This window comes from Balearica regulorum, chromosome 6, assembly GCF_011004875.1.
Source record: "Balearica regulorum gibbericeps isolate bBalReg1 chromosome 6, bBalReg1.pri, whole genome shotgun sequence".
Classification (NCBI taxonomy): domain Eukaryota; kingdom Metazoa; phylum Chordata; class Aves; order Gruiformes; family Gruidae; genus Balearica; species Balearica regulorum.
In genome coordinates, this window is record NC_046189.1 from 15,741,216 (window position 1) to 15,768,552 (window position 27,337).

The 27,337-nt window shown below is 36.9% G+C and overlaps 1 protein-coding gene across 7 annotated transcripts in view; it reads right to left on the reverse strand.

The window, feature by feature from the left end:
* NBEAL1 (neurobeachin like 1) overlaps positions 1-27,337 on the reverse strand; it is a 90,793-nt gene that overhangs the window by 9,797 nt on the left and 53,659 nt on the right. For 5 of the 7 annotated variants that reach the window (XM_075756454.1, XM_075756451.1, XM_075756450.1 and 2 more), the window contains 29 exons: positions 26,843-27,002; positions 26,474-26,562; positions 24,916-25,497; positions 24,224-24,399; positions 23,685-23,838; positions 21,680-21,808; positions 20,713-21,018; positions 20,453-20,602; positions 19,305-19,462; positions 18,519-18,643; positions 17,491-17,617; positions 16,237-16,385; positions 15,244-15,377; positions 14,424-14,525; positions 13,136-13,231; positions 12,906-13,030; positions 11,487-11,627; positions 11,260-11,390; positions 9,908-10,017; positions 9,226-9,343; positions 7,994-8,091; positions 7,555-7,671; positions 6,966-7,055; positions 5,740-5,849; positions 4,972-5,144; positions 4,429-4,523; positions 2,329-2,445; positions 1,489-1,650; positions 265-413 (listed from right to left, as the gene is read on the reverse strand). In XM_075756454.1, coding sequence (XP_075612569.1) covers positions 265-413; positions 1,489-1,650; positions 2,329-2,445; positions 4,429-4,523; positions 4,972-5,144; positions 5,740-5,849; positions 6,966-7,055; positions 7,555-7,671; positions 7,994-8,091; positions 9,226-9,343; positions 9,908-10,017; positions 11,260-11,390; positions 11,487-11,627; positions 12,906-13,030; positions 13,136-13,231; positions 14,424-14,525; positions 15,244-15,377; positions 16,237-16,385; positions 17,491-17,617; positions 18,519-18,643; positions 19,305-19,462; positions 20,453-20,602; positions 20,713-21,018; positions 21,680-21,808; positions 23,685-23,838; positions 24,224-24,399; positions 24,916-25,497; positions 26,474-26,562; positions 26,843-27,002 — 4,373 coding nt within the window. Of the gene's footprint in view, positions 1-264; positions 414-1,488; positions 1,651-2,328; positions 2,486-4,428; positions 4,524-4,971; positions 5,145-5,739; positions 5,850-6,965; positions 7,056-7,554; positions 7,672-7,993; positions 8,092-9,225; positions 9,344-9,907; positions 10,018-11,259; positions 11,391-11,486; positions 11,628-12,905; positions 13,031-13,135; positions 13,232-14,423; positions 14,526-15,243; positions 15,378-16,236; positions 16,386-17,490; positions 17,618-18,518; positions 18,644-19,304; positions 19,463-20,452; positions 20,603-20,712; positions 21,019-21,679; positions 21,809-23,684; positions 23,839-24,223; positions 24,400-24,915; positions 25,498-26,473; positions 26,563-26,842; positions 27,003-27,337 lie in introns of those variants that run through there. The other 2 variants (XR_012836059.1, XR_012836060.1) reach the window with 2 other exon arrangements.

Consider the following 27,337-nt stretch of genomic DNA (forward strand, 5'->3'; position numbering starts at 1 on the left):
ATGAAAGCTTGCAGATGTCAGACACAGCTCTTCCTAAATTCTGTCAGTTCTAGGTGTATAATTGGGATAAATGGCAAAAGAAAGGGGTCTGGTACAACCTCTCATTTTCTCCCTTAGTTCTCCCCAAAATAGTTTTTTCAGGAACACTCTAAAAAGCAATGGCTACCACCTACAGTACCAAGCAAAGTCCACGTTATACAGCCATTTCTCAACAAGCCCTTATATTTGCATCTCAGTAATAAACTACTGATGGCAGCACATTACCTGTAGAGATCCCGTATGGAAAGAAATCCCTGTAAGCTGCCCATCACGATATACTCGCCAGTCACACACATATCTGACACTTCCTCCTTCAGAGTCTCAGAACCCAGGTATTTTCCATTGACAGAATAGAGATGTAACGCATTCTTATCCTGAATAGATCAAAAATAAAACTGTCACAGAAGACTGACTGGATTAAGACTATTATTTGTATCTTTAGATCACTATCAGGAGCTAACTTGGGCAATAACCCACAGATAATATTGCTGACAACAGTTTACTTGTTGAATGATACACGAGTAACGAGCCTATATGCAATATGTATACCAGGTCTTGTATTGAAATTTTTGAAGTTATTCCTCATTACCTCTTGATGTAACATGGTAACATCTTACCTATCCATGTAATCAATTCCAAATTTTCTGTAAACATCCATGGATTTAATTGACAGGTTCCTATTTTACAAGGGTTTTTGTTAAGGAAGAAGAAAGAGAACGCTCTTATCTTCAGTCCTGCTGCACCTTCTGTACCCCCACCCCAAACTGAAAAGCAGAAGGAAAGATATTTCCACCGAGCCAGATCTAGAAGCATTTTATGGACAAGGCAATGAATTCTTGACAGATTAAAGACACAGCTAACACGACCATCTAAAGTTCTTCCAGTCTGCCAATACCTTGGTCTCTTCTCTCCCCATATTCCCAATGCGGCTATTATGCCTTGCACACAATAAATTTGTCTTCCATGAAATTTCTCATGCTCACAGAAATCATAACAGCTCTACCGTTATTAAAGCAACTACACAGCTACTCAAGAGACAGAATAAGCTACACTGTGAACCATATAGCTATCTCTCCAATCCAAAATTAAGAAACATCAGTGTATCACTGGGCATCTTGCACCCAGAACTTACTGCTCCCCTCATAAGCCTCTGTTATAAGGGAACTTGTTTCCCCTAGTTTTCCATTTCAAAGCAGCTCTCCGAGGAAGATTCATTAGTGCATGCTTGGGCTAATGTGTTTGGAGATTTTCACAAAACTTAGGGGAGCACGCTATGCCTGTGATTTATCTTTTAATTAAATTTCACTCAAATTGGCTAGTAAAATTAAAAAAATAAGGAAACAGACACAGCATGCTCAAAAAGTCTCATTGCTTTAGGAAATAAGCATAAAGTTAGGTACATTTATCATTAAAGTGAAAGAAACAGAGGTATTCCATGAACCTAAGTACCTTAAGAGTAGTCTTTCCTTCTATGCTGGTGTGGACAACTATATGGCCTTCCCATGACACAGCCAGATTGGGAACAGTCAGCAGGAGAGAACTCTCACAAGGTGGTCGCAAAGTCCTCACGTACTGACCTTTCCGAATAGTGCGGACAATAACAGTCCCATCCTGCAGTGACCAAATTTAGTAAGTTGTTACTCAGCAGGTAAGTTACCAGAACACACAGAAAGAGTGTTTAAATACAGAGGGAATATTTTGAAAGCACTTAAATCCTTAACTGGAGATCAAGACTCCTGAGCATTAGGAACTCTATGCAAAGAAGCCTTCCCCTCACAGCCGTACTATAGGCATAAGGGGGAAAAAAAAAAAAGCAAACAGGGCAAGAGGGGAAGGACAGGCAGTACATCAGCCATTTTATAGGTCACATTTATGAGTAGGCATTATATGCAGTACAGAGTCAGAGTTCAGCAGCCAGCCAGTGTAGTACAGAAAGGTAAAGCATGAGTAAGCTGCACAGAACCTTCAAGGTTAAGGAAGCAGGAAAGAAACTGTCACAGAATTGTTTCTATGAGAAGCTTAAGATCTCCAAATAAGTTCACACACTTTAAAGCTCATGTGTGCAGAATAACGCAATATGGTAGCTCAGGCTTATGCTGTGCAGAGCCGTTTGAGACAGCGTGATTTAAGCAGGCAGCAAAGGAGATGGCACATATCTTCTTGATGTGCAAGGCTGAAGAAAACAGATTGTGAAATAGTCACATTTTTTGTATTACTCTTAATCAATTTCAAACATGCTCTATGGTTTGAGTAGAGAAGCAAAGAAGGGAAAAGTATGAGGATGCTTACCCTGGATCCTGACACAGCCATATCCAGTTCAGTGCTGATGCCAACACTCGAAACTTCATCAGTATGCCCATAAAGGATCTGTAATGGCTTAGATGCCAGGCCTACAGGCACTCCTCCCTGAGAGTAACAAAAAGTGCAATGACACATTCTCTTGCAGCTGAAGGACAAACAAAAAATAAATTTCTGGTATCTTCAGAATCAGTTGTGTGAGATCTATATTTGACATAGGCCAAAACCAAAGGCATAACTCATCCATTCCAATTTCATTTTATTGCCTTTTATGTCAGCAGGCCTATTTACTGAAACCACAAGAAGGAATGAACATAGAGTTACTACATGGATGTGACAGAGTTACTTAGCTGAGTTGTTTCTATCCCTTCAGATGTCCACGTGTGCAAGGACCACAGTGAGCAGTCCTAACAGGAGTTATTCACCCACCCATCCACCCACTTTTTCTTCACCTGCTGTGTATCTGAGCTTGTTCAGTTCTTACAGTTTACCCTGAAATTAAGCACTATCTTCACAGTCAAGCTTAAAGATGCTGAAAGCTGTTTTGCTTAAAATTACAGCAACTCTATTCCATTTTCTAAGGAAAAATAAGGAAATAATCCTTCTCAGTGACTACCAGTAGTATGATATGCAAAGGAAATCTTGTAATAATGCTCATTAAAAAATAGTCATTTTCCCACATGACTGTAGGGTGTCAAAATTTAGTACTTTTTTCCAGTGAGTGTACTGTCAGCATGTACAGACTTATTCTCAAATCAGTTCTAAAACAAGACTTGTGCTTAGAGAGAAGGTACAGTCAATAGTTCTGCAAAGGACTCTTTAGTCTCATTTCTGGGATAGAAATTTGACTGCCAACCAACACCTGAAAGCCTGAAACTTGCAGGAATGCAGAAGTGATGTCAAAAGACAGAGCTGGGAAAGGTGACAATGGAGGGCAGACAAGTAGAATGGAAGCAACAGTATGCAGCCCATTGCTGCCACTTTGTGAAGACCAAGATAAAACTCACAAGAAGAATTTACAATACATCCATCATTTATATATCTATTAAATAAAAAAAATTAATTACATTAAAAAAATCTTAAGAAAACACAATTCTAAACAAAGTTAATCTCCAGAGGATGACTTAAGTCACTGAAAAGATTAATAAATATTAATAAACTAAAAAATGTCCAACATTTATCCTCACTTGAGAAAAAAAAAATACTGTTGTGAGCACTAAGGTCTCACCTGTTTGACCATGCACCATTAGTACAAAGTACTTCTTGAAAGAATTATAAATACTCCCACCAGAAAGACAGCTTCCACAAAACCACATGCAGTTATGCAGCACTGTACTGGTTTGATGTGCTGACTTTAGTTCAATGGTGTTGAAGGTTTTAGTTTAAGGTTTAGTTCAAGGTGACCTGACCAAATGTACTGGCCATAATATGACAGCTCCCCCCTGCAGTTAATGCTACTTGTGTGTCTGTAATGCAATCAGAAATGAACATTTAAAATGTATAACAATGGAAATGGCCTCACATTTTGAGCACAAGTACACACGTGCATCACACAACCACTTTCATCTTGTGAAAGCACAAGACCAATATTAAAGAATTCTAAAATGCTAGCATAAATCCAGGTAATAGACTAGTGTTGTCTTCACTAACTCCTACCATAGTCATCAGTACTTCCCACAGAGAAAACACAATGCTAAAACACAACTACTGGAATGAACGGCAGCCTAGAAATGTAAAAATCCTCAACTATAAACATTGTTCTGACTAATTCTGGTAGTCTCAAGCAGTGTCTCTCTTCTTCCATTCTTCCGTCTGTAGAATGAGAGATAATATTTGCCTATCCTGAAAATAATCTATGAAATCTTTAAGGGTGCTTCTAAAATACTTCAGCTATATAGTAACTGATGTGTATAGTGAATATTTCAAACACTGAAGACAATGGGAGTAACAAAATTACTAAGCTAAACAATTTTAGTGGACTATCTTCCCTGCAAACCTGAAAGAAAGAAAATCAATAAAACATCACAGCAGAGAAACACAAAAAAACCCCATCCAGAAACTGCTTCTCAGAGTATGCTTTAATTAACCTACCTGCTGAACTATTTGCCATATCATACAGGTAGTATCTCTGGAGCCTGAAATTAAATGTATTCCACAGTAGTCTATTGCCAAGCAGGTCACAATATCTAGAAAAGGAAAGAAAACAACAAGTTATAATATAGTTAAGACTAATTTCCCACAGAGTGACAATGTGCATGCAATATGTCAAAATGTATCCTGATTTGCAGTCAGCATGAAATGTTCCACTGTGATAAGGGCTGATGAGACTGTATTAAACAATGAAGTCATTGCACAATCAGGTGTACCAACCTGACAATCAGCTTTGCTACCTAAAAACAGCAGTCAAGCCTTATTTTGAAAGTATATTAAACCATCACTACAATGACAAAAAGCCATGCTTAAGTACTTACATATAATTGTGGTTCAAATATTATTCTGTTTTTACGCTGCCACTCCTTTATAACTGCTATGCTTGTCTGCCCAAGTGCACTGGCTACAATTCTTTCCAAGTAGACTGGATATCAAGGTACCATACATAAAACCTTTCATTTCACAGTACAAAAAGTTACTAACCCATGTGCCTGATGTGCTGTCCAACCAGCTTGCCTTTTGTAAGAGATGTCACTCTGATGCTATTGTCCCAGTGTCCTCCACTAAAGAGCAGTTTTGCATCATGGGATACTGCAAACAACTTAGAGGTGATCTCCAGCCCCGGTGCAAAAGGACCACTCATATTGCGTTGTGTTCTGTAGGCAAATGATGAGTAGTTAAGAGTACCCTTAGTTCAAATCAATGTATTTCCTATATCCTTAAAAATTAATAGATTACATTGATAGAAGAGGCTATATAAAAAAAAAAAGTTAAATTCTGACCCCCTGATATCCATGGCAAAACTCTCACTGCCATCAGCAAATGGAAGCAAGATTTCGCCTTAGATCTTTTCAGTCTTTTATACAATTTGATTTTGTATGGATAACTCATGTCCCTATTAAGTATTGTGACATTAAAGAAAAAAGGAATATTCTAAAAACCAAAGAAATGAAACCACCACATATATCTGCACTCTAGTGTAAGAAAGTATGAAGACTGCTCATCTCAGATTCCAAAATGATTTTTTATGATAATTAAAAAAAAAAATAGAAGTAGCAATAAATGCCACTTACGTAACTCTTTACTAGAACAGTATTACAGATTAGAGGGAGTATTATTGAACATCAGGAGATACATTCTTAGGTGAAAACTCAGCCAATGAAAACTGTAAAATCCGCTCATTGTTAAACAATTACTGTATTTTATTACTGTAGATGCATTCATTTGCACCTCTCCTCTTCATTTGCTTACTTGGGATTAGTTACTGTGGTATCTTTGATGAATGTAAAATAGTTGGAGATATTTTTATCATAAGGTAGCCAACCATGAGTTCCAATAATGCAGTTCAGACTTGCTGTTACCTAAAAAAGTTTGATAGAAACATTGGTGAAACCCAGACGCATATTTTCTGCTTGCCTGGAGCTTGCATAAAATCCAGCATAGGCTTCTTGAGAATTTACCAAACAGACCTCTCCCCCCACAAATTAAAAAAAATATCCAGCTCAGATGACTTAATCCACATATGGTACATATTACCAAGTTAGAATAGTGTATGTTCTAGGTAGGTCAGAGAAGTTGAAAGGAGGGGGCAGGGAAGAGACAAAACCCAAAAAACCCAGCCAACCAACCCCTCTCAAACATTTCATTGCAATTCAGTCATTTAGTTTAAGCTGCTTCTCTTCTTGAAATAGTAATCATTAATAGTTAGCATATTAACACAGGAACTTTTAAAAACATTGTACTACAGTTTTATTTCTGAGAAAGTAAGAAAGCAATCTAAATACTCAAGGTTATTTTCAGATATTTAGAAAAAATGCAGTGAGAATTTTAGACGTGTCCAAATTCCAGATTACATATGCACATACGACATTAGGCCAGGACAGTAAGTTTGACCTACAAAATAGGAATATTGGAAAAGAAGATTCTTTACTGCAAAACATAGGTATTATTACTCAGGGGGCAGTATGCAGACCATACATACAGATGTAAATACAAAAACACTGTCCTCCTTTCATCATTTGGCCATCTGCCATAGTACCAGCACCTGTGTTAGTCAGTGCAAAAGTTAATTTTAGGAACGTTGGCAGGTCTTTGGAGCATGCATATGCCACATATGGTATAGCTGGAAAGTAATGATAAACATAACTATACCATTAATAACTCAATCCTGCCAGTTTAAATCTGGGCTGCATTGCATTAGGAAATTGATTACTACCATGGTAGTGGATCAAGTGGGCAACTTACAATACAACTCACTACAACTTATACTCATGTCTCATCAGCTCTTAAATGCTATTCAACAAATCAGCCTGGCTTCTCTTCAGAAGACAAATATTTAACTTCTAACTGACATTCATTATAGGTTAAAGGAACACATTTGAACAGGAACAGTTAAGAAGTGTTTACAAGCTGTATGAAAAAAATACACCTATTTGACCGTCTGCAGTCTAAGAATAGTATTGACATATGCAACTCACCAAGATCTCTGGGCTTCCCTGAGAAATAAAGGAACGTGACTGATTCCTGGGGACAACAGCTTTGATGATGGGCACACCATCACTGATTCCCTAAGAGAAAGGACATGGTTTTGGTCTGATTATATCGAAGAGCTAAAGGACAAATTTAGAACCTGTAAAGAGTAAGACCCAAAGCCTCTGGAATCAATGTTAGACCTGTACAGTACTCTAAGGCACTGGTACATATACTCAGTCAAGCAGGCATGCTTTGTTGCAAAGACCAGAAATGAAACCCTGCCTCTGTCCTGAATCAGTGAGTTTAGCTACCAAGTTCAGTGAGTCCTCAGATACCATCACTGATGTTCTTAGCTTTCTTGGTGTAGTGGCTAACTTAAACACCTTCCGTACAAGCAGCCAGCAGATACAATTCATGGAATTCAACATCTATGAAGCTAACTAAAAAGACAGAGCTGATTTTACACACACTACATTTTAAAATATGTTCTTTAAATAAGATGCAAGTTTATTTTCATCTAGGTTGTGACCTTCTGTTTCAAGTACATCAGAAGTTTCAGATTAAACTTTAAACAATTTCAAGTAATGCATCTACCTCTATGAAGAATGACTTCAGTTCAGTGAGGTGCTGGAAGAGATTCAGAGTAGAGGTATCACTTTTAGTTAGTCTTTGCACTACCTCTTCTGCTGACAGCCTTTGCGGATGGGGCTCCTAGGAGACAATATTTGAAGGAATATCAAATTAGACAAATTCATCAATTTGTTCAAGTCACATGAGATACTCAGAATCTTACTGGCAATCGATGGGAAAACAGACTCTTAAGCACCTAATTTCTCCTCTTAGAGTAAACAGATTTCTTTTGAAAAATGGTATGCTAAATTTCCATCAGTGTGACCTTTACAAATGGAAACGTGGCAAAGACTTAACATTCCTAATGCTACAAACCATTATCTTGTCATTTTTTAATAAGTCCTTTGAAACTCAGTTGGATTTAACCACAAAGGTCTGATTGAGAGGGAACAAAGAGCATTACCTTTAAGAGCTGACAGGGAGTTTGCCCAAAATTGTTTATCATTCCTTCTAAAGCTTTCCTTTCTTTCTCATCTGTTAAAGCATCCAAATCCACAGCCCCTGAATCACAACCAGAACCAGAAGGGTAGAAAAAAGGAGAAAGAACATAATTCAAACAACTTATTGAGAACTGATATGGTCAACAAATGTTGCAAAACTTAAGGAGGGCCAAAGAAGCTGATGGGAGGGATGGAGCACCTCTCCTATGAGGACAGGCTGAGAGAGTTGGGGTTGTTCAGCCTGGAGAAAAGAAGGCTCCGGGGAGATCTAATTGCGGCTTACCAGTACCTGAAGGGGCCTACAGGAAAGATGGTGAGGGACTGTTTATCAGGGAGTGTAGTGACAGGACAAGGGGTAATGGGTTTAGGCTGAAGGAGGGTCGATTTAGATTAGATGTTAGAAAGAAATTGTTTACTGTGCGGGTGGTAAGGCACTGGAACAGGTTGCCCAAAGAGGTTGTGGAGGCCCCATCCCTGGAAGTGTTGAAGGCCAGGTTGGATGAGGCTTTGGACAACGTGGTCTAGTGGAGGGTGTCCCTGCCCATGGCAGGGGGGTTGGAACTAGATGATGTTTGAGGTCCCTTCCAACCCAAACCGCTCTATGATTATCACCCTTCACACCCCAGAAAAGCCCCTCAAACAATGCCTCTATATAAAATATAATCTGAAAACTCCACTCTGCACATGGAAATTTAAGTCTTTAAGTACAAGAATTACAGGCTTTTGTCTTACCAAATGAATATAACATACCTCATGAATGCAGTAAGTTGCACACAAAATCCAGACAAAATTCAGGTTTAGAATTAACAGACTAACTATTATCTTCAGTATTTGATGTTTTTAAGCAACTTGCCTCAGCTCCTAAACCACAAGAAACCTCTTCCCACAAAAGCTTTAAAGCAAGCAAATGAAAAGCTAACAAAAACCTCCAAGCACTTTTAGAAACAAAGTAAAAGCAACTGGAATAACCTCCCCCTTCAAAAAAAACTTTATGAACATTTCATGTTCACAATTTCTGATCAACCATTCTGGTTATTTGGTGATAAATTACAAGTTATGCTGCCATATTTCATCTATAATTCTGTTGTCTTACCATATGCTACTCTATGGCATGCTCACAAATGAAGTGTTTTCTGTCTAATACTGAAAACCCACAAGTCTGATGACAATGACAAGAGGGCATATTGCTTTGTACCTTCATAAGTACAATAATAGAACACATTGAGTGCCTCCACTGCAGCTGGTCCCCTCTGCTTGTAGCCAAAAATCAAATCTATCCATTCATGAAGATGAGCAGAAACGTACTCAGACTCCTAGAAGGAAAAAATGCTCTTGTAAGAATAAGAGAAGTACTCCCTTCATGAAGTATTTACTATTTTATGTGAAAGAGATTTAATTCCTAAACTAAGAGTACCCACAAACTAGGTATATACCAATGTATAGGGCAGAAGCATAAGGATATCCATGTGTCTTAAGGGCAATAACTGCCAGGTAAGAAGGAAAATTAATACAGTGAAGCAGTACAGCTAGACTATTGAAATGCAACTGTGCAAGGGAAGGTAAACTGTTAGCTCCCTTGTACCACACAAAATCATCTATAAAAAGCAAGGGAAGTCTTATCGCCTAAACCCACCTAATTCTGTGTTTTATTTCCTAGGGCAAACTCCCAAATGATTAGTATCTTTAGTCTCTTTCCTTTTTTCTTTTGAGCATTTTATTGACATGCACAGTGCTTTTAACTGAAAATTCTAGTGGTACTTTATTTCATTTGCAACCACAGCTCTGGTTTGAATGTAGTCCCAGTATTTTTCACTTAAACCACAGTGACAACATGTAGGTGTACTTTATCATTACTTCACACATAAACATCATCTTACCAGAGCTTTCCTGTGTTTATAAATGAAGTCTTCTGGGGAGTGGGCCCATTTGGGGAGAACAACATCATTTACCACCTCTCTGGATATTTGAAGCTGACCCAAGTTAAAACCTAGTGAATGATTTGGAGAATTTTAAGAGTTACTATAAAATATTTCAAATATCTTGATTTTTCAATAAAGATTAAAAAGCATTCTTTTCTCAATCAAAGGAAGGATACTGGAGATTTACATTAAGAATTTTTCAGTAACCCTACCACTGACATAGGAGGCTAAGTTCTGCTCTGAATGTTTAAAATGTTAAATGATACAGGATAATGATTGCCCAAAGCACCAAAATGATTTCAAAGCTGAAGTCCCAGCCTTAAAAATAGCATTAATTATTTACACACACCTGTAAACATATCTGCATTTGCTCTGTTTCCCAGGATTAAGAGTTCAAAACATTACAATGAGGTTATTCGTAAGAATGAAGTTACTTATAGCTTTAAATGATTGTAGAAGCAAGGCTTTCAAGAAGTCTTAAATCCCACCAGCATTCATTAGAACAACTCAAAACACTTAAATGACTTTTGAAAGTGTGACTAGGCTGTTTCCAATTTTTATAACTTGGAAGTCTAGTAGACTGTAGCTAGCAGACTAAATTAGCAGCAGCACAAACATGCAAATCCATTTTTAAATTGTCTAACAGGTAGAGAAACAATTCCCTATGCAATAAATGTGAATTTAAAATGGCTAGGAGTCCCATATCAGAATGTAGGATGCTGTGTTTTCAGTCAGCATTATATAGGAGTGAAACAATTTTGTGGTTTTTTTCCTCTTTCTTCTGATGGGTACCAAAACTTTACATGGGTCTAGAATCAGGTGACTTAACGCTGCATTGGAAGATAACAGTAACAAGCAGAAACTATGCTGGTTGACTAGAACAAATAGAAGTCCTCACATCTTTGAAGATGTCCAAACTCTATCACCCAATGAACCCAGTAAAAAGAATACTAATTAATCTGAATTAACTTTTCTAACTAATTAACCAGTTAATCACTAGTACCTGATGCTAACTTTTTCAAACATCCAAATGAGCATCTCTGATATTTTACTTCAGGTAAACACCGCCATTTTTAGCCATCCTTAAGCCCCTAGTCTAAATTATAAACAATGTTTAGGCTGCTGTTTAATACAACTGGTGTCTTCATTAAACAGTTTGAAGCCACCATGATGATTAAAGTAATTCCTACAAGCATACTATAAAGCTTAAATAAGAAGTGTTCCACAGCATTCACAAATGGTTGTAACAATGCTTTTCTGAAGAATACAAGAGCAGTTTTCTATGTGAATATTCTGAGCCATCAGTTTACCATTTTGATTCTCCAGAAACTCGGGGAAATAGAAGAACTCTGGAATAAGTTCCTTGACATCATTGGGGTTGTCCATAAGCGCCTGCCAGGTAGCAGGAATAGAGTGGAACTGCCTGTCAGCACAGTCAAATCTGTGGATCAGAACACTCAGGTTAGACTTTCATCATTCCCTCAGTAAAATGACAAGGAGGAAAAATAAAGGTGCTGCTTATTTGCTCACAGCATACCTGCCACTTTGTAGTTGGATATGAAGTGTTGTGAAAGGTTCTACTCGAATGAGGTAATGCATGACACCAGCAGCATTTGAGTAGTGTGTCCCATAGTGAAATTTGTCAATTATCCCAAGGGGATCCTCAAAATTCTCATATCTAAAAAAAAATTAAATCTTTGTAAATACAACTGAGCACTACAGCCGATTTACACATGGATTATACTTATTGGAGGTAAGGATTCAAAAGAAACAATCACAGCAATCTGTAAGAGCAAAAAATACATTGAGTTCTATTAAACATCAGGGTTCCAATTCTGACTTAGAAAGTCCCTAAGCAAAAGACTGCTGAAAGATAGAAACGTATACCAGACGAAGCCTTTGCACACCTGTTCTTATACTCTTCCCTAGGCATTTGCTATCAGCTGTCAGAAACTGGAAAAAGGGCAAGACAGGCCTGATTTAGCATGGCTTTATTCAACAGACAAAAAACCCCCATATCACTAAGCTGACTATTTATTACTGAAGGGATTTTTGACAGTTTCCTGCAATATTAAAAAAAAAAATTAAAAAAGAGTGCGTGTGTGTGACTGTGCAGGATGCAGAAGAGAGATTTATTTAACACTCATGCCCATTTCCTTTTCTACTGGCAAACTCACTCTACAGTACTATGCCACTATCTGGCTGATATACTAGCCTTGTGACACAGAGGAATAAGAGAAATTAAAGTCAAACATACTGCTAGAGAACCAATTTCATTAGTCAGTGATAGAGGCTAATCATTCAAATAAAATTCTCCATGTTCCAAATTTTCAGAAGAAAGCTGGTTTTTGAGAATGCCTGACAAGCACAATCTTCTAGTATGACAGCACACTCACTCCCCACATTAGCAAAAAAGGAAGGATCACTATACTGATGCGTGGGTGTAGGTGCTTGTCATTCCTACCTACATGGGAGATGCTGGAAGTCACCAGGTCATATTTTATTTCAAAGATAACTGTCTATACTTGGGGGGGGGGGGGGGGGCAGCGGAAGAGCAGGAAGCACAAATTTGGGATCAATGCTACCTCTCAGCACAGACAACTCAACTCATCAGTATGACTTCACATTCCTTATCCTGAAGCAGACATGGGACACAGTATGTCTGTTCAAGCTGCTGGGCCATTAAAATGTTTTCTAAAGCCTTTCAGTTTTTTATCTCCACATCTGAGAAATAATTGAAAATTTACAGCAGTAACTTTTGTCCTTTCAGTGCCATATAAGCTAATTAATCTGAATGCAGCAGGAACAACAAATCAACCACCTTTGCAAATGCATCTGTGATGTTATAAAAGCAGCTTTTAAAAATTTCACTGTCACAACTTTATTTTTAAAATGTGTTATCAGCCTGGAGGCTCAGAAAAGACATAGAAGTATAACTGAGTGTTCAAATACATACTTCTCTTTCACAGTCTTAGCATTCTTTTCATTTACCACCCCTATGGGTTTGGACAGATCTCTGAAGACTGCAGGGTTATTCAGGTCCAGTTCTTCTGAAGTATAATCTCGTAAAATCCAGGGGAACTAAAAAAAAAAAGCATCAAAGATCAAATCGAGATTAAAAATCCATCTTTCAAAATAGAAAAAATGCATTTGTCAAAAATTTTAAAATTAAATTTTTTAAATTACCACAGGATATTGAGCAAGGTCATTGTAAGTTCGTCCTGCCATTGTGTTCAGCTGAATAAGGTAGTCAAAGTTGGATATTTCTCTATTCACCCATTTCTGAAGGACAAAACCAGATACAATGGAAGTCATTATATCAAAGATACCACTATTGCAAATTACATGTCTTGTCAGTATTTATCTGCCAGAGGATAATACTGGCATATGAAAGGCACAAGACTGTAAGAATGGTATGAAAGTCCAAATTTAATTTCTCCTAAAAAAATTCATTTTCCCTTTGATTCAGTGACTGTCCTACCTATAATTCATTGAAACCATGTCCCTGATTGATGCCAGTACTGTTTTAAATACAGGGCAGCAGACAACTATCAGGATCAGAATAAAAAAGGAGAAGAAAAAAAAAAACAAAAAGAAGGTAGGTAAATAGGTACCGAGAAAAAGGGGAACAGAACTTTGAAATCCATTAGAGTTCTAAGGTCAAAACTTACTTATAAATTGTTCTCCCATTGGTTAACAGTCCAGGAATTTGTAAACTAACATTGTCCTTGTGCCTTTCCTCCACTATTACATTTTAAACCAAAAAACAGACAGAGCAGGGCTCAGTATCTGTCCGTAGTGTGATGGAGACATTTCATTATAGACAATATTTTCTCTACATAAATATACAAAATGATAGTTTTTATCATTAGGGAAACAAAGAAAAAACAAAGTATTTTGGATATTTTAAAATTAGTCTGTTTCCTCCCTCAGAGAAAACAATAACTGTGGCATAAAGAGATGGAAGATAAAAATACATTTTTAAAAGTATCCATGTTTAGGGTAATACAGACATTTTGACATTTTCCTTTCATACCGATATTACTAGTTTCCCTAAGACCTTATTTCCTGCTTAGTCTTCACATGGGTTTTATTGAAAGGCTCATCATAAAAAGGTAGCAGGGAAAGTTAATTGCGCATATAGTGAAAGAAGTTCCAAAACGTGTGCTCAAGATCACAGACTAAAACCAGAAGCAAGTCTGCTACATGTTTTCCATTCTTGTTGGAACACTTGTCATAATCACATCAACAGAGCCTGGCTCTATCCATTTACCTCTATAACAGTAACCACAAAACACAGCAATTCTAAAAACATGCATGTGAAAGTTCAGGGGCCAGACTGAAGGTACAGAAGTTGACAGTTGCTATCTAAACACTGAGAGGAGGAAGTAAAAATCAGTAATCCAGGACTTTCTAGGATTCCTTCAAGAAACAAAGGAATGCTCTAGACCATTTATGCTAAAAAGTCTTGTACCTGCATCAAACCTGAAGCTTTAAAAAGTTCCTGCGGAGATCTAGTCCCAGAAATATTTGGAGAACGCAGTGACAATATTCGACTATATACTTTGTTTCGTACCTGTTAGAAAACAGCATTAATAAAAAAATTATTCTGGAGATTGAAGCTGACAAGTAAACAACTTCTCTGCTAATTAAAATGTGAAATAAATGGAACACAGTTACACTTTTAAACACATCTATCACTGCATAAAACATTTGGACATGAATGGACATGACATCCTTCAGTTACAGGATATAAAGGCAACATATATAACAAAGTGATTTTTTTGTGTGTGTGTAGATGCTACACAGAAAATAATTTTCTGCAAGTCTTCTAAGAACTATTGCTCCTGTTCAAATACAATTACACCAATGTTTTCCCTACAAAACCATTGCAAAAGATTTTACTTAAAAAACCCCCAACCCACTATGTTTTATAGGAGCTATTAATAAACTGACCTACTAATATGTAACTCACCCTAAGTTCTGATATTTATCTTAGTCCCACATACAAAGGATTACTGATATTGGGGGGGGGGGGGGGGGGGGGGGGGGCGGCAGGAGCAGAAGGACTTCACTAATCCTAACCCATGGAATACAGAAATAGCAATGATAAAATAGAAAGTCTCCTTTGCTTTGTAATTAATTTACTCAGAATATTTAAAAAGATGTGAGAGCTTCAAGATATTTAGATTACTACTGATATAATTTTAGTTGAATGATTGTTCTGAATGATTGAACTCAAACTTGACGCTTGTGCTAATTATATGAATCAAGGAAATCTGAGAAACCCGTACCTCCTTATTGAAGTTGAGGAAATAGTTGGTTTGATCTGTAAGGAAGATCTCCAAAGCTGACCTCCTCAGGTTGTACCGACGCAAATGTATCTCTCGAATTTGAGAGAGGTGCCATTTGAAATCAAAACCTACCCCTAGGAAGAGCACTTTGATTACTGACTTAGAATATATAAAAAACTTTTCATCTAGACATAATACAGTATCACTTCCAATCACCCCAGTTATCACTAGAAAAGGCAAATTTTTATGTGGCTTGATTAACCATTTTGCTAGGAAAACATTAACTTCAGCTATTGTTCTGCTGAAAGAAAGAGGCAGCAGGAAATATCTGATGGAATGTAGAATTTGTTTTTGCTTTCTGATCAGAGACATACTATAAAAGTATCCTGTTGACAAAAAATATGAACCAAACCCCTTTGCTTTCTTAAATAGGCTCAAATAGAAGGTTTTATGTTTAGAATTCCCAAAAGGCCAACTTTTTGATCTACTGTTTTTGACAATTTTACCATTATTGGTCAAATACTTCAGTTCACTGTTTTCATAATTAACTGTGTATAGTTCACCGAATTAATATAGATGATTAACGTTTACATACTACTACTACTTAATCATTACTTACTACTACTTTTTAAGTCAATGTATGAGTGAAACATTATTTGTCAGGGAGAATAGGGACGTGCCATTTAAGCAGCAAATTAGAGATAATGACTTTTTTAGTCAGCAAACTTAATTTTTTAAAATATATTAATTTTTTTAAGAAAGACTAAGAATAGTGAATCAATTAACACCTCAGCAAGTACAGTTCCAGATTCTTGATTCTGAAGGGATCAACCAGTCATTGGCCACCAAGTACAATATTCATTTTAAGTACAGATCCACAACTTGACTCTTCACAATTAGTTTGATATTCATTCTCAAAAAAAATCAAACTCAGCCTACTGAAAACAGAATGCTGAACTGAACCGAAAAGAAAGAGATACTGATCATGCTCACCTTCCTCTTTTTCAATGCTACCATCAAAGAAATAGATGTGCTGGGTAGTGATCTCCAGCCTGCCAGGTATCACATCAATTACTGTAATGAGTTCACAATCTTCAGACAGTATTAGCTTTTCTTTCTGACTTTGCTCATCCTTATCATCCCTACAAAAATACCACAAAGTGTTACAGGGTTGGGTAGATTACACAGTTGCTTAGGTACTTGGTAAGAGTACAATTCAGAAAAGAATCAAATTTGCATAGCATTAAAAGTACAACATAAATGATTATATGAAGCTACTTCCATCAGCAGTCTTGGATGTTTCAGACAAACATCATTTCATAACATCATTTTTCAGGTTTGATATTTCAGTCTCGGGCACAATGGACTTGACCTCCCTTGAAGTATGAAAACATGAGGCTGCATTTCCCTTCCTTATTTAATTGCTAGGTGCTTAAATTCTCTGGCCCAGAGCAGAGCTGAGTCCTGGTTCAAGTGAATAAAGTTATCTTCAGACCTATCTTAAGTAATGCTTGCTCAGAAGTCTATAGATAGGACACATCACAAGCAAGCATTCAATAACCTTTAACGTACAAGAAAATACATTGGTATCACTCCAAGTGTCACATCTCTACTGGATTTCAACAGCATAGGCACACATAGAGCATGCACAGCATCACATGTCCAGTTACTGGAATGAAGCATTTGGTATCTCCCCTGTCCTGGCCACCACCCCCTTTTTTTTTTTTTTTTTTAAAGTCACACAAGTGACATGAAGGAGGCACAGCAGGTCTCTCTGCAATGCTCTTGAACACAAGGGACTCTGTAGCAGATTAATGCCAACCAAGCAAACATCCATGCTATGCAGCTGACGGTACAGGGAATGACCCTGTCATCTATGGGCAAGAGCCAATTCCTGTCTGGTGTATTCCTTTACAGGGCAGACCATCTCTGCAGAATGTACACAGTAGAAAAGCCTCAACAATTCTGCAGCTTCAGATCAACTGTGAGCAGTGAATCACTAACAGTTCCTCACAAACATCTGCTCTGTCTTCTTTTCCCTGGGGCTCTTACGTCTCATTGTTGACAACGAAAAATCCAACAGCAACTTTTCTGTTGTTCAGAACTACTACAAAGCCCTGGATTAGACTGTTAAGGCCAGACAAATAAAGAGAGAAGCTCTGATTGCTAATCAGCTCTGAAGTTGTTTCTCACTTCTCATCTCTAGCACAGAAACAAATTTTAACTGCTCTATTTTGCTGTACTTACAAATTGGAGCTAGCTGCTGTCTCTTCATCCGGCAGTTCAAGAACATCATCTTCCAAGTCACTCACTTTCACCTGCTTCACCACCTCCAGAAGCAGAGACTCACTAGAGGGCTGTGTCTGGTGCACACCTGTCATAAATAGACATTTCAACTCAGGAAGGTTTTTGCTACAACATTCTTAGAAAGCTAAACTACTGAGTGTAACTTCTACTGTTGAACATTGGTTTTAACTGAGTAAGAAGGAGCCAGACTTCTTAAATACTTTTGGGGGAAAGCACAACATTAAAAATACTCCCTGGACTACACTGAAATATATGTCAAATCATAACACTATAAAGGGAAGACATAAATGCATTAGAAAATTTTAAACTGAATTCTGATGTGAATATCTCCAATAAAATATTTTGGAGTGCTCTGCCAGAACTTAAATACACTGCATGTGGTTTTCACTTACTTGGGTTTACAAGAGCAGGGTTGGTTTTTTTTGTTTGTTTGTTTGAGTTTTGATATCCAATACACCTAACTTAAAGAACAGTTTACACCACTAACTCAGCTGTTTGGCACACTTGTGAAACAAAGCACTTCATATCCACACATTTTAATCATAAGCTTTAAAAGGTTTTAAACAAATAATGCCTGCTTACTCTGATCTCAACATTTCCTTTTCTTGAAAAAATAATCTTACGCAAGAAAGCTACATGACTGCTTATTTTAAAACAAAGGAGTTCTTTAACCTTTTTTTGGCAACAAAAACACACATTTCAATGAACAAGAGGAAATTAATTCTACTCAGTAGGAAGATGTTATTTCAGGTCAAACCACCACTCGTACATTACACATTTTACTAAGGGGGAAACAAAGGGGTAAAACAAAAAAATCAAGATTTAAGTATCTACCATACACTGATTCTTAAATGCAAAGAGCAAAGTGTGTATCTTTCTTCAGTAAAGACTCTCAGTGAAGTCTTTCACTCACTCTCAGACTTCAGTAAAGAATCTCAAGTGAAATAGCAAATACAATACAACATTACCTAAATTATCTCTCAGGTCACTAGCATCCTGATGAGAGTTGAAATTGTAATTCTGCACAAGTTTTAGTCTCATACGTGAAAAATTTTCCACATTTGAAAGTTTCCAGTGAATAGGATGGTGTTTCCTAGGAAAACAAGAATATTCATAAAAACAGTTAAAAGAAGGTAAAGACCTATATGAATGAATTATAAAAGAGTACCTACTTAGAGAAATACTTGTCATCCACTTGTACATTGTAAAACATAAAAGCAATAAACTGCATTTTAATTTTTATATTTCACACTGCAGCTCTGATCATGTCAAAGCACTTTGTAATTCAGTTAACGACAATTAAAAGGGAAAAAAAAACTTTATCCAGAACTTCCCCAGAAGTTAATATAGGCAAAATGTATTCTTTCAAATTGAAATTAGATTCATGCATAAAAACTCAGAGTCTTTATTAACAAGTCTATTCACTCTTTTCCAACAGAACCACCAATCTGTAGGATCACACAAGAAGTTTTTGCAATCACTTCATTGATAGCTTATTTTTATTTGTCACTTGGCAAGAAAATCTAGTATCCAGGTAACCAGCTCAGCATTACACTTCAAACTTTGCATTTTGATAATTAGATGCCAAAAAAGAAATAATTATAAAACATGCATTCAATATTAACTTCACATCTAAAGAACGGTTATCAGAGTCAATCTGACATGGTTCTAACCACGTGAAACAGTAAGTTAGTCATGTGAGTAAATTCCTTTTAAGCACCACATACGGTTTGACTTAAGAACTTCACTCTTACATTTCAGACCAAGGACCACGTTCAGAGAGCAAGTAAAGCTGGGCTGCTCTCCACTGCCTCAGAGTAGCTGTGTGTTGACTATTAAGTTGCTTTAGCATACTGTTGTACCGTAGATTTTCCTGTCGAGCCTTTCTGCTGAATGGTTCCACAAAATGCTCCTGAAAGACCATTAAAAATAAATCTAGCAAAGAAGTAACTCTTATCTTTGAAAACAGTTTTGTAGCTTGCAAGAATTCTCATAAATTACAAAGGAACAGAAGAGGTTTAGCAGTTAAAAATTAAAAAAAAAATAAATTTAAAAATTTAAGTTAATGCTTATGAGAGAAGTTTTAAAAAGCTTAGTACTGGAAGAAATGGCACCAAACGTCAACTTAAAGATGTGAAGAAAGCATTGAATCCATATGAAAAGCAATGAAAATTGAATCCATAGGAAAGCAATTTTTCATCATCAGAAAAGTGATCACTATTGGAAATGCTATTATAATAGGTAGGATTTTTCTTTAAATTCTGGTATTCTATAGAATGTGACATGTATTCTTCCTTTAGCTACTTGAATAAAAAAATATTTACTAGAAGGATCCTTATTAAGAAGGTAAAGGTAAAACAAGAGAAATGTAACTTAGCTATGATATTTGCTGTAATAACCAGTTAATTCTAATGCTTAAAGTGAGTCTGGACCTTATACAGAAAGGTCAGTTCAGAAACAATTTTTCCATGCATTAAATAGGAACTGTTCACCATTTAAATGTTTTTATCATATTGAAGTAGAGTTAAAAAAAATAAATAAAATAAATCACATTGACTCACTGCATAATGGAGAAGAGGTTTAAATAATTCAAAACATAAATCACAGTAAAAGAAGATGCAGCTTAATAGCTGAGCATAATTCTAGGTTGCTGTGCTATGAGAAAGGCCTACTGTCCTGAAGTAACTCTGCTTACAGATAAGACTCTTAAATAAAAAGAACAGAAAAAAACCAACATATCCTACAAGTGTGTGTAGTCACACTGCTAATAAAATCTTAAAATAATCAACCTGCCTGGAATCACTTGAATTGGAACATCCTGGAATTCACCTTCTCCATCTTTTAGAAGGCAACTCCTGAGATAGTTCTTCTAAGAGAAACGTGCACTCACTCAAAACCTTACCTGAAATTTAAGCTTACTTTCTCCTCTGTCCCGGTCTCGCTTGTGCATGTTCACCATAAATGCTTCATAACAATCTTTCCAATAAAGTGCCATCTGCTCATGATCATGTCTGAATGAATTCTCTTCATACTGTTTCATATTTGGAATAATCTGGTTCCACCAAAACAAAACAAGAAGCACAATGTAATTTCTGAATGAGTTCCTCTGCTTTCATGGCTAAAAAGAGGGGGAAAAGGATACAAAAATAATCTACTACTTACATATTTGTCAATATAAACTTGCCACTCATCAGAGCTGCAGTATTCTTGAAAGTCCTCAAAGAAAGATGGGCTGCCATTGGTAGAAGGCAATGAAGGGAGATGCAAGTTCATGAAGAGAAGTTCATAAATCTTGGATACCAATGTCCGAACAAGGGGAATCAAAAATGAATAAGTTTCTGTCTTCTCTTCAATTGATCTACTCAAGATGCCTTCCAGCTTCCCCAAGAGATAGCATGCTTCAGGCTGGCTCTCAATTACTTTGGTCTGAAGGAGGGTGTTTAGTTTGGCTGCTGCCATAGCACAGACCTACACAAACAACAAAAAATGAATGCAATCCTCAAAACAGTAATTTTGAGCACCTATCTTTTTAGCACCGGATTATGTACATATTCTGGCTGCTTCCCAGGTAGCCTGAAGGCACGCATGCATCAAATGTGGGCACTGATCACTTATTCGTCCTGTGATGACCAAACCCTAGTCAGCTGCAACCCCAAAGTCACAGAGCTGCATTAAGACAGTCATATACATAGATTAACAATCCTGGCTTTACTGAAGGGCTCATATTCCAGGAACAGCTCTACTAACATTGTTCCAAATGTTGATTTGGTAGAACAGTCCAGGTTCATGTGCACTTAATGTATGTAAACCTGAAACCGCCAATAAATGTATTTTATGGTAGAAACAAAAAGTCACGATCAGAATCACTATCTTACTGCCACTAGTGCCTACATAGTCCCATCTTCAAACAGCTTGCCCTCTACCTCTTTCTCATGCTCAGGAGGTGCAGATTGACAGGACTGTAGAGTACATTTGCAAATGGTAAGAACCAATAAAATATCTCCCCTACAGAAGAATGAAGGATTGCCAGTCTGCTCACTAGTATGAGCAGCTCCCCCATAAACTGCACAACAGTTACATCAAACATGCACTTGAAACACAGCACCACTTGCAGGAATTTGCAACAAACCTGTAAGTTATCTTGTGCAATGAATCCAAGGAGCAATTGGACTTGCACCTGTGAAAGCTTGGTTGCTTCTAGGCCAGCAGAATACCAGACTGATAGGCTATCCATGAGAGTCACTAGTTCTTCCAAGAGCTATTGGATAAACAGAAGATTTGCATGAAATATAACTAACAGCAGCTACTCCAGCTGGAGACACAATCATTTCAAAGAGCTGAACAAGATGCTGTGTTCACACTTCTGATTTACCCAAATCCAGAAAATAATCCCAGAACACTGCAGTTAAACCAGTAATTTGAAACAATTCCTGACTGCAAAAATCTATCCAGCCCAGCATGTTAATTCAAGGATCTCCCCTGAATACAGCCACAAGCAGCATATAATATATCTTTTTTCTATAAATGCCATTTCCTTAGAAAAGTCGGAGACTCCATGAGCAGGATTACTACAATTGAAAAGACACTATTACTAATAGCACAGATACCCCACCAACTTGCAACTTCTGGGTACAGTATATATAGGATTTTATTTCATTCTTTTGCTTTGTATTTTTAATGATTTAAGTGTGATGCTAGTATAATTTACCAGCAACAGCAATATGCACAGTGTCCTGAGAAGGAAAATAAGGCTTCTTTCATGAATATCTGATTTAGTGAAATGCTTGGAACTTCTTAACAGCTATTAATGTCTTTTAAAAAATAAAAAATTAGGAGACACTCCTTTCTGTCAGTATTTTGATACTAGAAATGATACAAACCGTGTGAAAGGCTATGTTTTCACAAGGCAAACAGCACATTTCACTATCCAGACATGTTTGCTTAAAACTAATATACCTTGATGCATTCCCTAATAAGTCATTTAAATGTGAAATCATTCTTTTGTTAAGCCCCAGAATCACATGAGTGCTTCTGTGGCAGACTGAAAGCTGTCCTCCTTAGAATATTACCATGCCCTAAATTCTCCCCAGGCACCGTGGAAGATAGTTTATGAAAGTACTGTTATTTCCAATTCAGAGTTGGCAATAACCACAACTCTCATTGCTCCAAAGTCCAGATCTCATTCCTAATTAGATTTCACAAAGCTAGATCACAAGAGAAGGCAAAGTTTTATCAAGAGGAGACTTTTTAAAAACAAACAAAAGCTTTAAGATTAAGCTATGTTTACTTATAAGCAGGCATTTTGGAGAACAGCTTGGGAATTACTGTGTTGATGACTCTTAACATTATACTTTTTTTTATTATTTTTTTTTTAAAAGTAGCCTTAAAAAATTATTTTTTAAGGATTTATCGTCATATAATTACCTCTCCCCTTTAGTCCTGAAAAATGGAAAAGCAATGACAACTCAGTGAAGGAAGCAAGACCACTGCCAGAAAACACGTAAGTGTTCAGGCAAATTATGGGTGTCTACAACATGTATGTCAAGAAGGCAGGAGAAACAGATGACAGAAAGCTTCTTTACCTTACTACTAAGTGTGTTTGCTAGTAATTTTCTTCTTCAGACTTCATATTTCTGACTTTGATACATAAAACAGAGCAATTTGCACATATGCACACAAAATCATGTTGGAATTCCAATATGCGTCAAAGCCCAGAAGTGACGTGTCTCAGCTTGCAACTGAGAGCAGAGTTTTGGCTGATCTTTTATTCAGGACACACACAAGGAGTCATACATGCTGATAAACAGTGCAAAATCTGCTTAGGCTACAACTGACTTTGTTTCATCAGCTCCTACATTTTCTAAATATTTCTCCAGTCTGAAGAGACTTGGATTTTCAAGAGTACCATTTATAGGCCTATTTAATTTATAAAATTAACTATATTCCCTGTAGTAAGTAGTCACACTTTTTTACTCATTATACAGGCAATTTAATCCATTCCACTATGAACCCTTATTCTGTAATATCTACAGTTTAAAAACGTATGCCTGGAAGGGATGACAGTATCCAAGCTGACACCTTTTCCATTACTATTTCAGCCTATATACAGTATTTCCGTTATGCAGTTACTGTACCTTTTCTGTCCACAAATTTGAATTAACTAGTCCTTCTGCCTGCAGGAAATCTTGTACAATTAGCAAGAGCTTGAAGGCATTTTCAGCATGTGTAGGGAGAGCTTTTGAATCTCTGTTATCAGTGACTGACCATTCTAACATCTTCTCCAGTAAGCTGCACGGAAAACAAAATCCCAAAGTAATTATTGCATGTTCTAAGTATAAGTGGCTTTTAAAAAATCCAATTAAGTACTTAATTGAATCTCAGCCTGCAGTGACATAACTGCTGTCTTCTTGATAAGCCAATGAAGTAAAAGAGATTTTGAGATGCTCATGAAACCAGTAATACAGTTTCAAAACCTTAAGGCCACATGACACTACTAAATAGGTAGTGGAATATACTTCTGACAGTATGTGAAGAGAGAGCAAAAAAAAAAAAAAAATACATCTTGACATCTTGTTGGGAAACGCTCGCCCCTTCCAGCTTCACTAATGCATCTCACTTTTTCTGTTTTTCCTCAAAAGGGATGAAAGAGCCCGTCCTTGAACTGTACACTCACTTGAGTTTTATCTCATCAGAAGGTCGCAGCAACTCATTAGATATCCCCAGTTTGGTCAGTGCAGAAAACACCTGTCCTCTCTCAATCCAAGCATCATCATCAGATTTTTCAATGCCTTTCCACATTATACACAGTAGGATGTCTGTAAGTAACTGTATGAGTTCATTGTCACCCCCCTGCAAAAGAAGAGAAATATTTACAGCCATTCTAGTCTAGAAAACCTTCAAAATGTTTCTTATTCACCACAGTCCCTATGCCTGCATGTTTCAGCATTTTTGAAAACTCTGCAGTCTAAAGTCCAATTGCTAAATACCTGGAAACTCAAATATAAGATACTGTGACTTGCTTGTATGTTGTGATACATACTGACTTGACTTCTACATCATTATTTCAACCTGATCTTGAGCTACCCGTGATTTTTTCACAGCAAGTCTGCTCCAGGCCTCCTCTGGAAGATGAGGGATGTTGAAATAGAGAAGGGGAGGGGTGTGTGTGTGTAGTTTTTTCTTTGTTTGTGTTTTGGATTTTTTTTAACATCAAAGCTATTCCAACTAGACACATTACAAAAGGAAGTACCCTACTCACTATAAAAGAGCTACATGGTTTGCTTTTCTGTCAGAAGATGACTAAAAAATATAAAGAGGAATTGCAGACATTTGGAGAAATTAACCACATGGGAGTGAATTACTTACTCCTTGGTTTTCAAATAAAGAAAGATCAGCGGTGAAACCCACATCATTTATAATGCCCAGCTCCTTGTCAGGCTGCCCAGAGAATGGTTTTGTGTTCTCTATAGGTGATGGTGTGCTGGGCTGGCTATCTGTCATCTGATTCACAACGTCAGCCAGTTCATAAGAGTCAACACTGGACAGATCTAAACTCAAATGTGAAGGATTGCTGTGCCATAACTCTTCTCGGTCCTCCGACCTAAAAGACATCTCTGCTGTGGATGCATCTTCCAGTGGCATAACAGAGAAATGAGCAGGGACATCCAGGGATTTGCTGTCTTCTAAACTCCACTGATCAAACAGACCATTAACAGATGCAAAGCTACCAGTTTTGTCTCCCTCTGTCTTATCAGGTTGATGTTTCTGAAGCTCTTCAGCAGGAGGCTTTTTTTCCTCTTCCCTTGAGGAACGGGCCCTGTTCTCTTTAAAGCTAATCCGGACCTCTGAGTTTTCTTTCAAGAACAGTCTAATCAAAGTGTCCTGCCAGCCCAGCTGCAGAGAAATCTGTTGTGCTGCATCCAGTTGGGAATGCAAAAGGTGCAAAACCTAAGGACAGGAGAAGATATTCCATACCTACACGTTAATTTTAGCTCATAACTGCATTCATTCTAGCATTTCAATTAGACATTTTACAATCTTACAAAGTTTTGGAGGTTTTTTTTTTTTTTGGGGGGGGGGGGGGTGTCCAGAACCTTGTAAAAGAGCCACAATTGGCTGAATAATAAACAAAAAGCTACAAAATCATTTTTCTCATTAGAAATATAGATTTGAGAAAAAAAGAAAAAATTATCAGGAGTAGGGGAGAAAAGAAACTATCGAAACAATCAAAGTATACTGGTAAGTCCTCATATTTCAGCCACTCTTCTGCAATAATTCCTGCAAAAAGTCAGTTATCACAACAAATAATCCTATTCGGCCACTAGTCTACAAAAAAAATATCTAGAACAGAAAATATGCTTGATTGGGAACTATCAAATAGATAAAGAAAGGTGCAATATTAATAGCTTACCGATATTATTGGTTTACTTTTTTCACCTTAATAAACAATACAGTGCCTCACAGCAACGTTCAGGACTATTAATTCCAGTAATACAAGCTAGAGAGCGCTCAGTTTAGGAAAAAGTCACTGCTTCTTCCCTATCTCTTCCCTGCATCCACAACAACTCTTTTGAAGCATATGTTCTATCAAAATAACATATTAAGAATACAAACAAAACTTTGACCATGGTCTTAAGCATCCTTTGAGAAAACTCAGTATTTCAAGGAGCGTACTTGTAGAAAATACAAGCTATTTGAGAATCATGATAGAGGTTTTGCTTTCTGTTTTGGTTTTTAAAAGGACTTGAACACACAAAATTCAACATTAAGTGACAGATGGGCTTCATGTTTAACATAAATAATTGCTAAAGAAAGCAGTAGCAACAAATACTGCCACTGTGTCTCAAATAAATAATTCAGATATAACACTGTACAGTTTATGGGCTTAAAGGACAGCATTCCAGTTTTAAAGATGACAACTAACCTTTCTACAGATAACCACTCTCACATTTATATCTGATCTATGAGCCAGATGTACTACAGCTATGAGATCTTTATAATTCACAGCAGGATCTGTAGGGGAGAAAGAAAAAACAACACAGTATCATGCAAGAGAATGTAAAAGCTAAATATTAAAAACTGCCTTGGAGGTCACCTCTACATCCAGGGGTAGTAAAGGGAACAAACTTCAGGGAACTAAGAAAACACTAGCCAAGACTAATGTGAACTTTGACTGTTCAAAGTTGTAAGGTAACAGCTGTGGTTTTCCTGAACAAAATAAACAAAATAAACAAAATACATGCCTCTGAGCAGAGGGAGTTTACTAACGGTAGACACAACACTTGCCAATTACCTGCATACAGAACTTGGTTTAGAAGGTTTTTAATAAGAGAAACAGTAACTGGCGATTCATTCAGAAGGAGCCCCAGTCCAGAGTATCCCACTTCCCTGAGTCTCATACGGTGCTTGCTCCGTTCGTAAACTTTAGTACATTTCAGCATCTCTTCTACAATCTGCAAGAAAAAGTACACACAAATGCAAAATAAACAAAATTGTGTGTGATATAACATGCTGGTCCACTGTTTTTAAAGTTTACTTTGTAAGCTAACTCAAACAACATTGACTTTTTTTTTTCTTTTTAAAGATCCAAATACCTAAAGAGAACACTGATTCCATTGTGACTATGGCAGTAAACAGTAACATCCAGCTACCATAACAGAAGAGAGAAGAAAAAAGTAAAAGTTGGATGATTAGTATCTTTACAATTGCATACACTTCTGCAATTAGACCATTGAAAAATGCAAATTTATTTTCAATTGATTAATTTAAGAACAAATAATTCAATTGA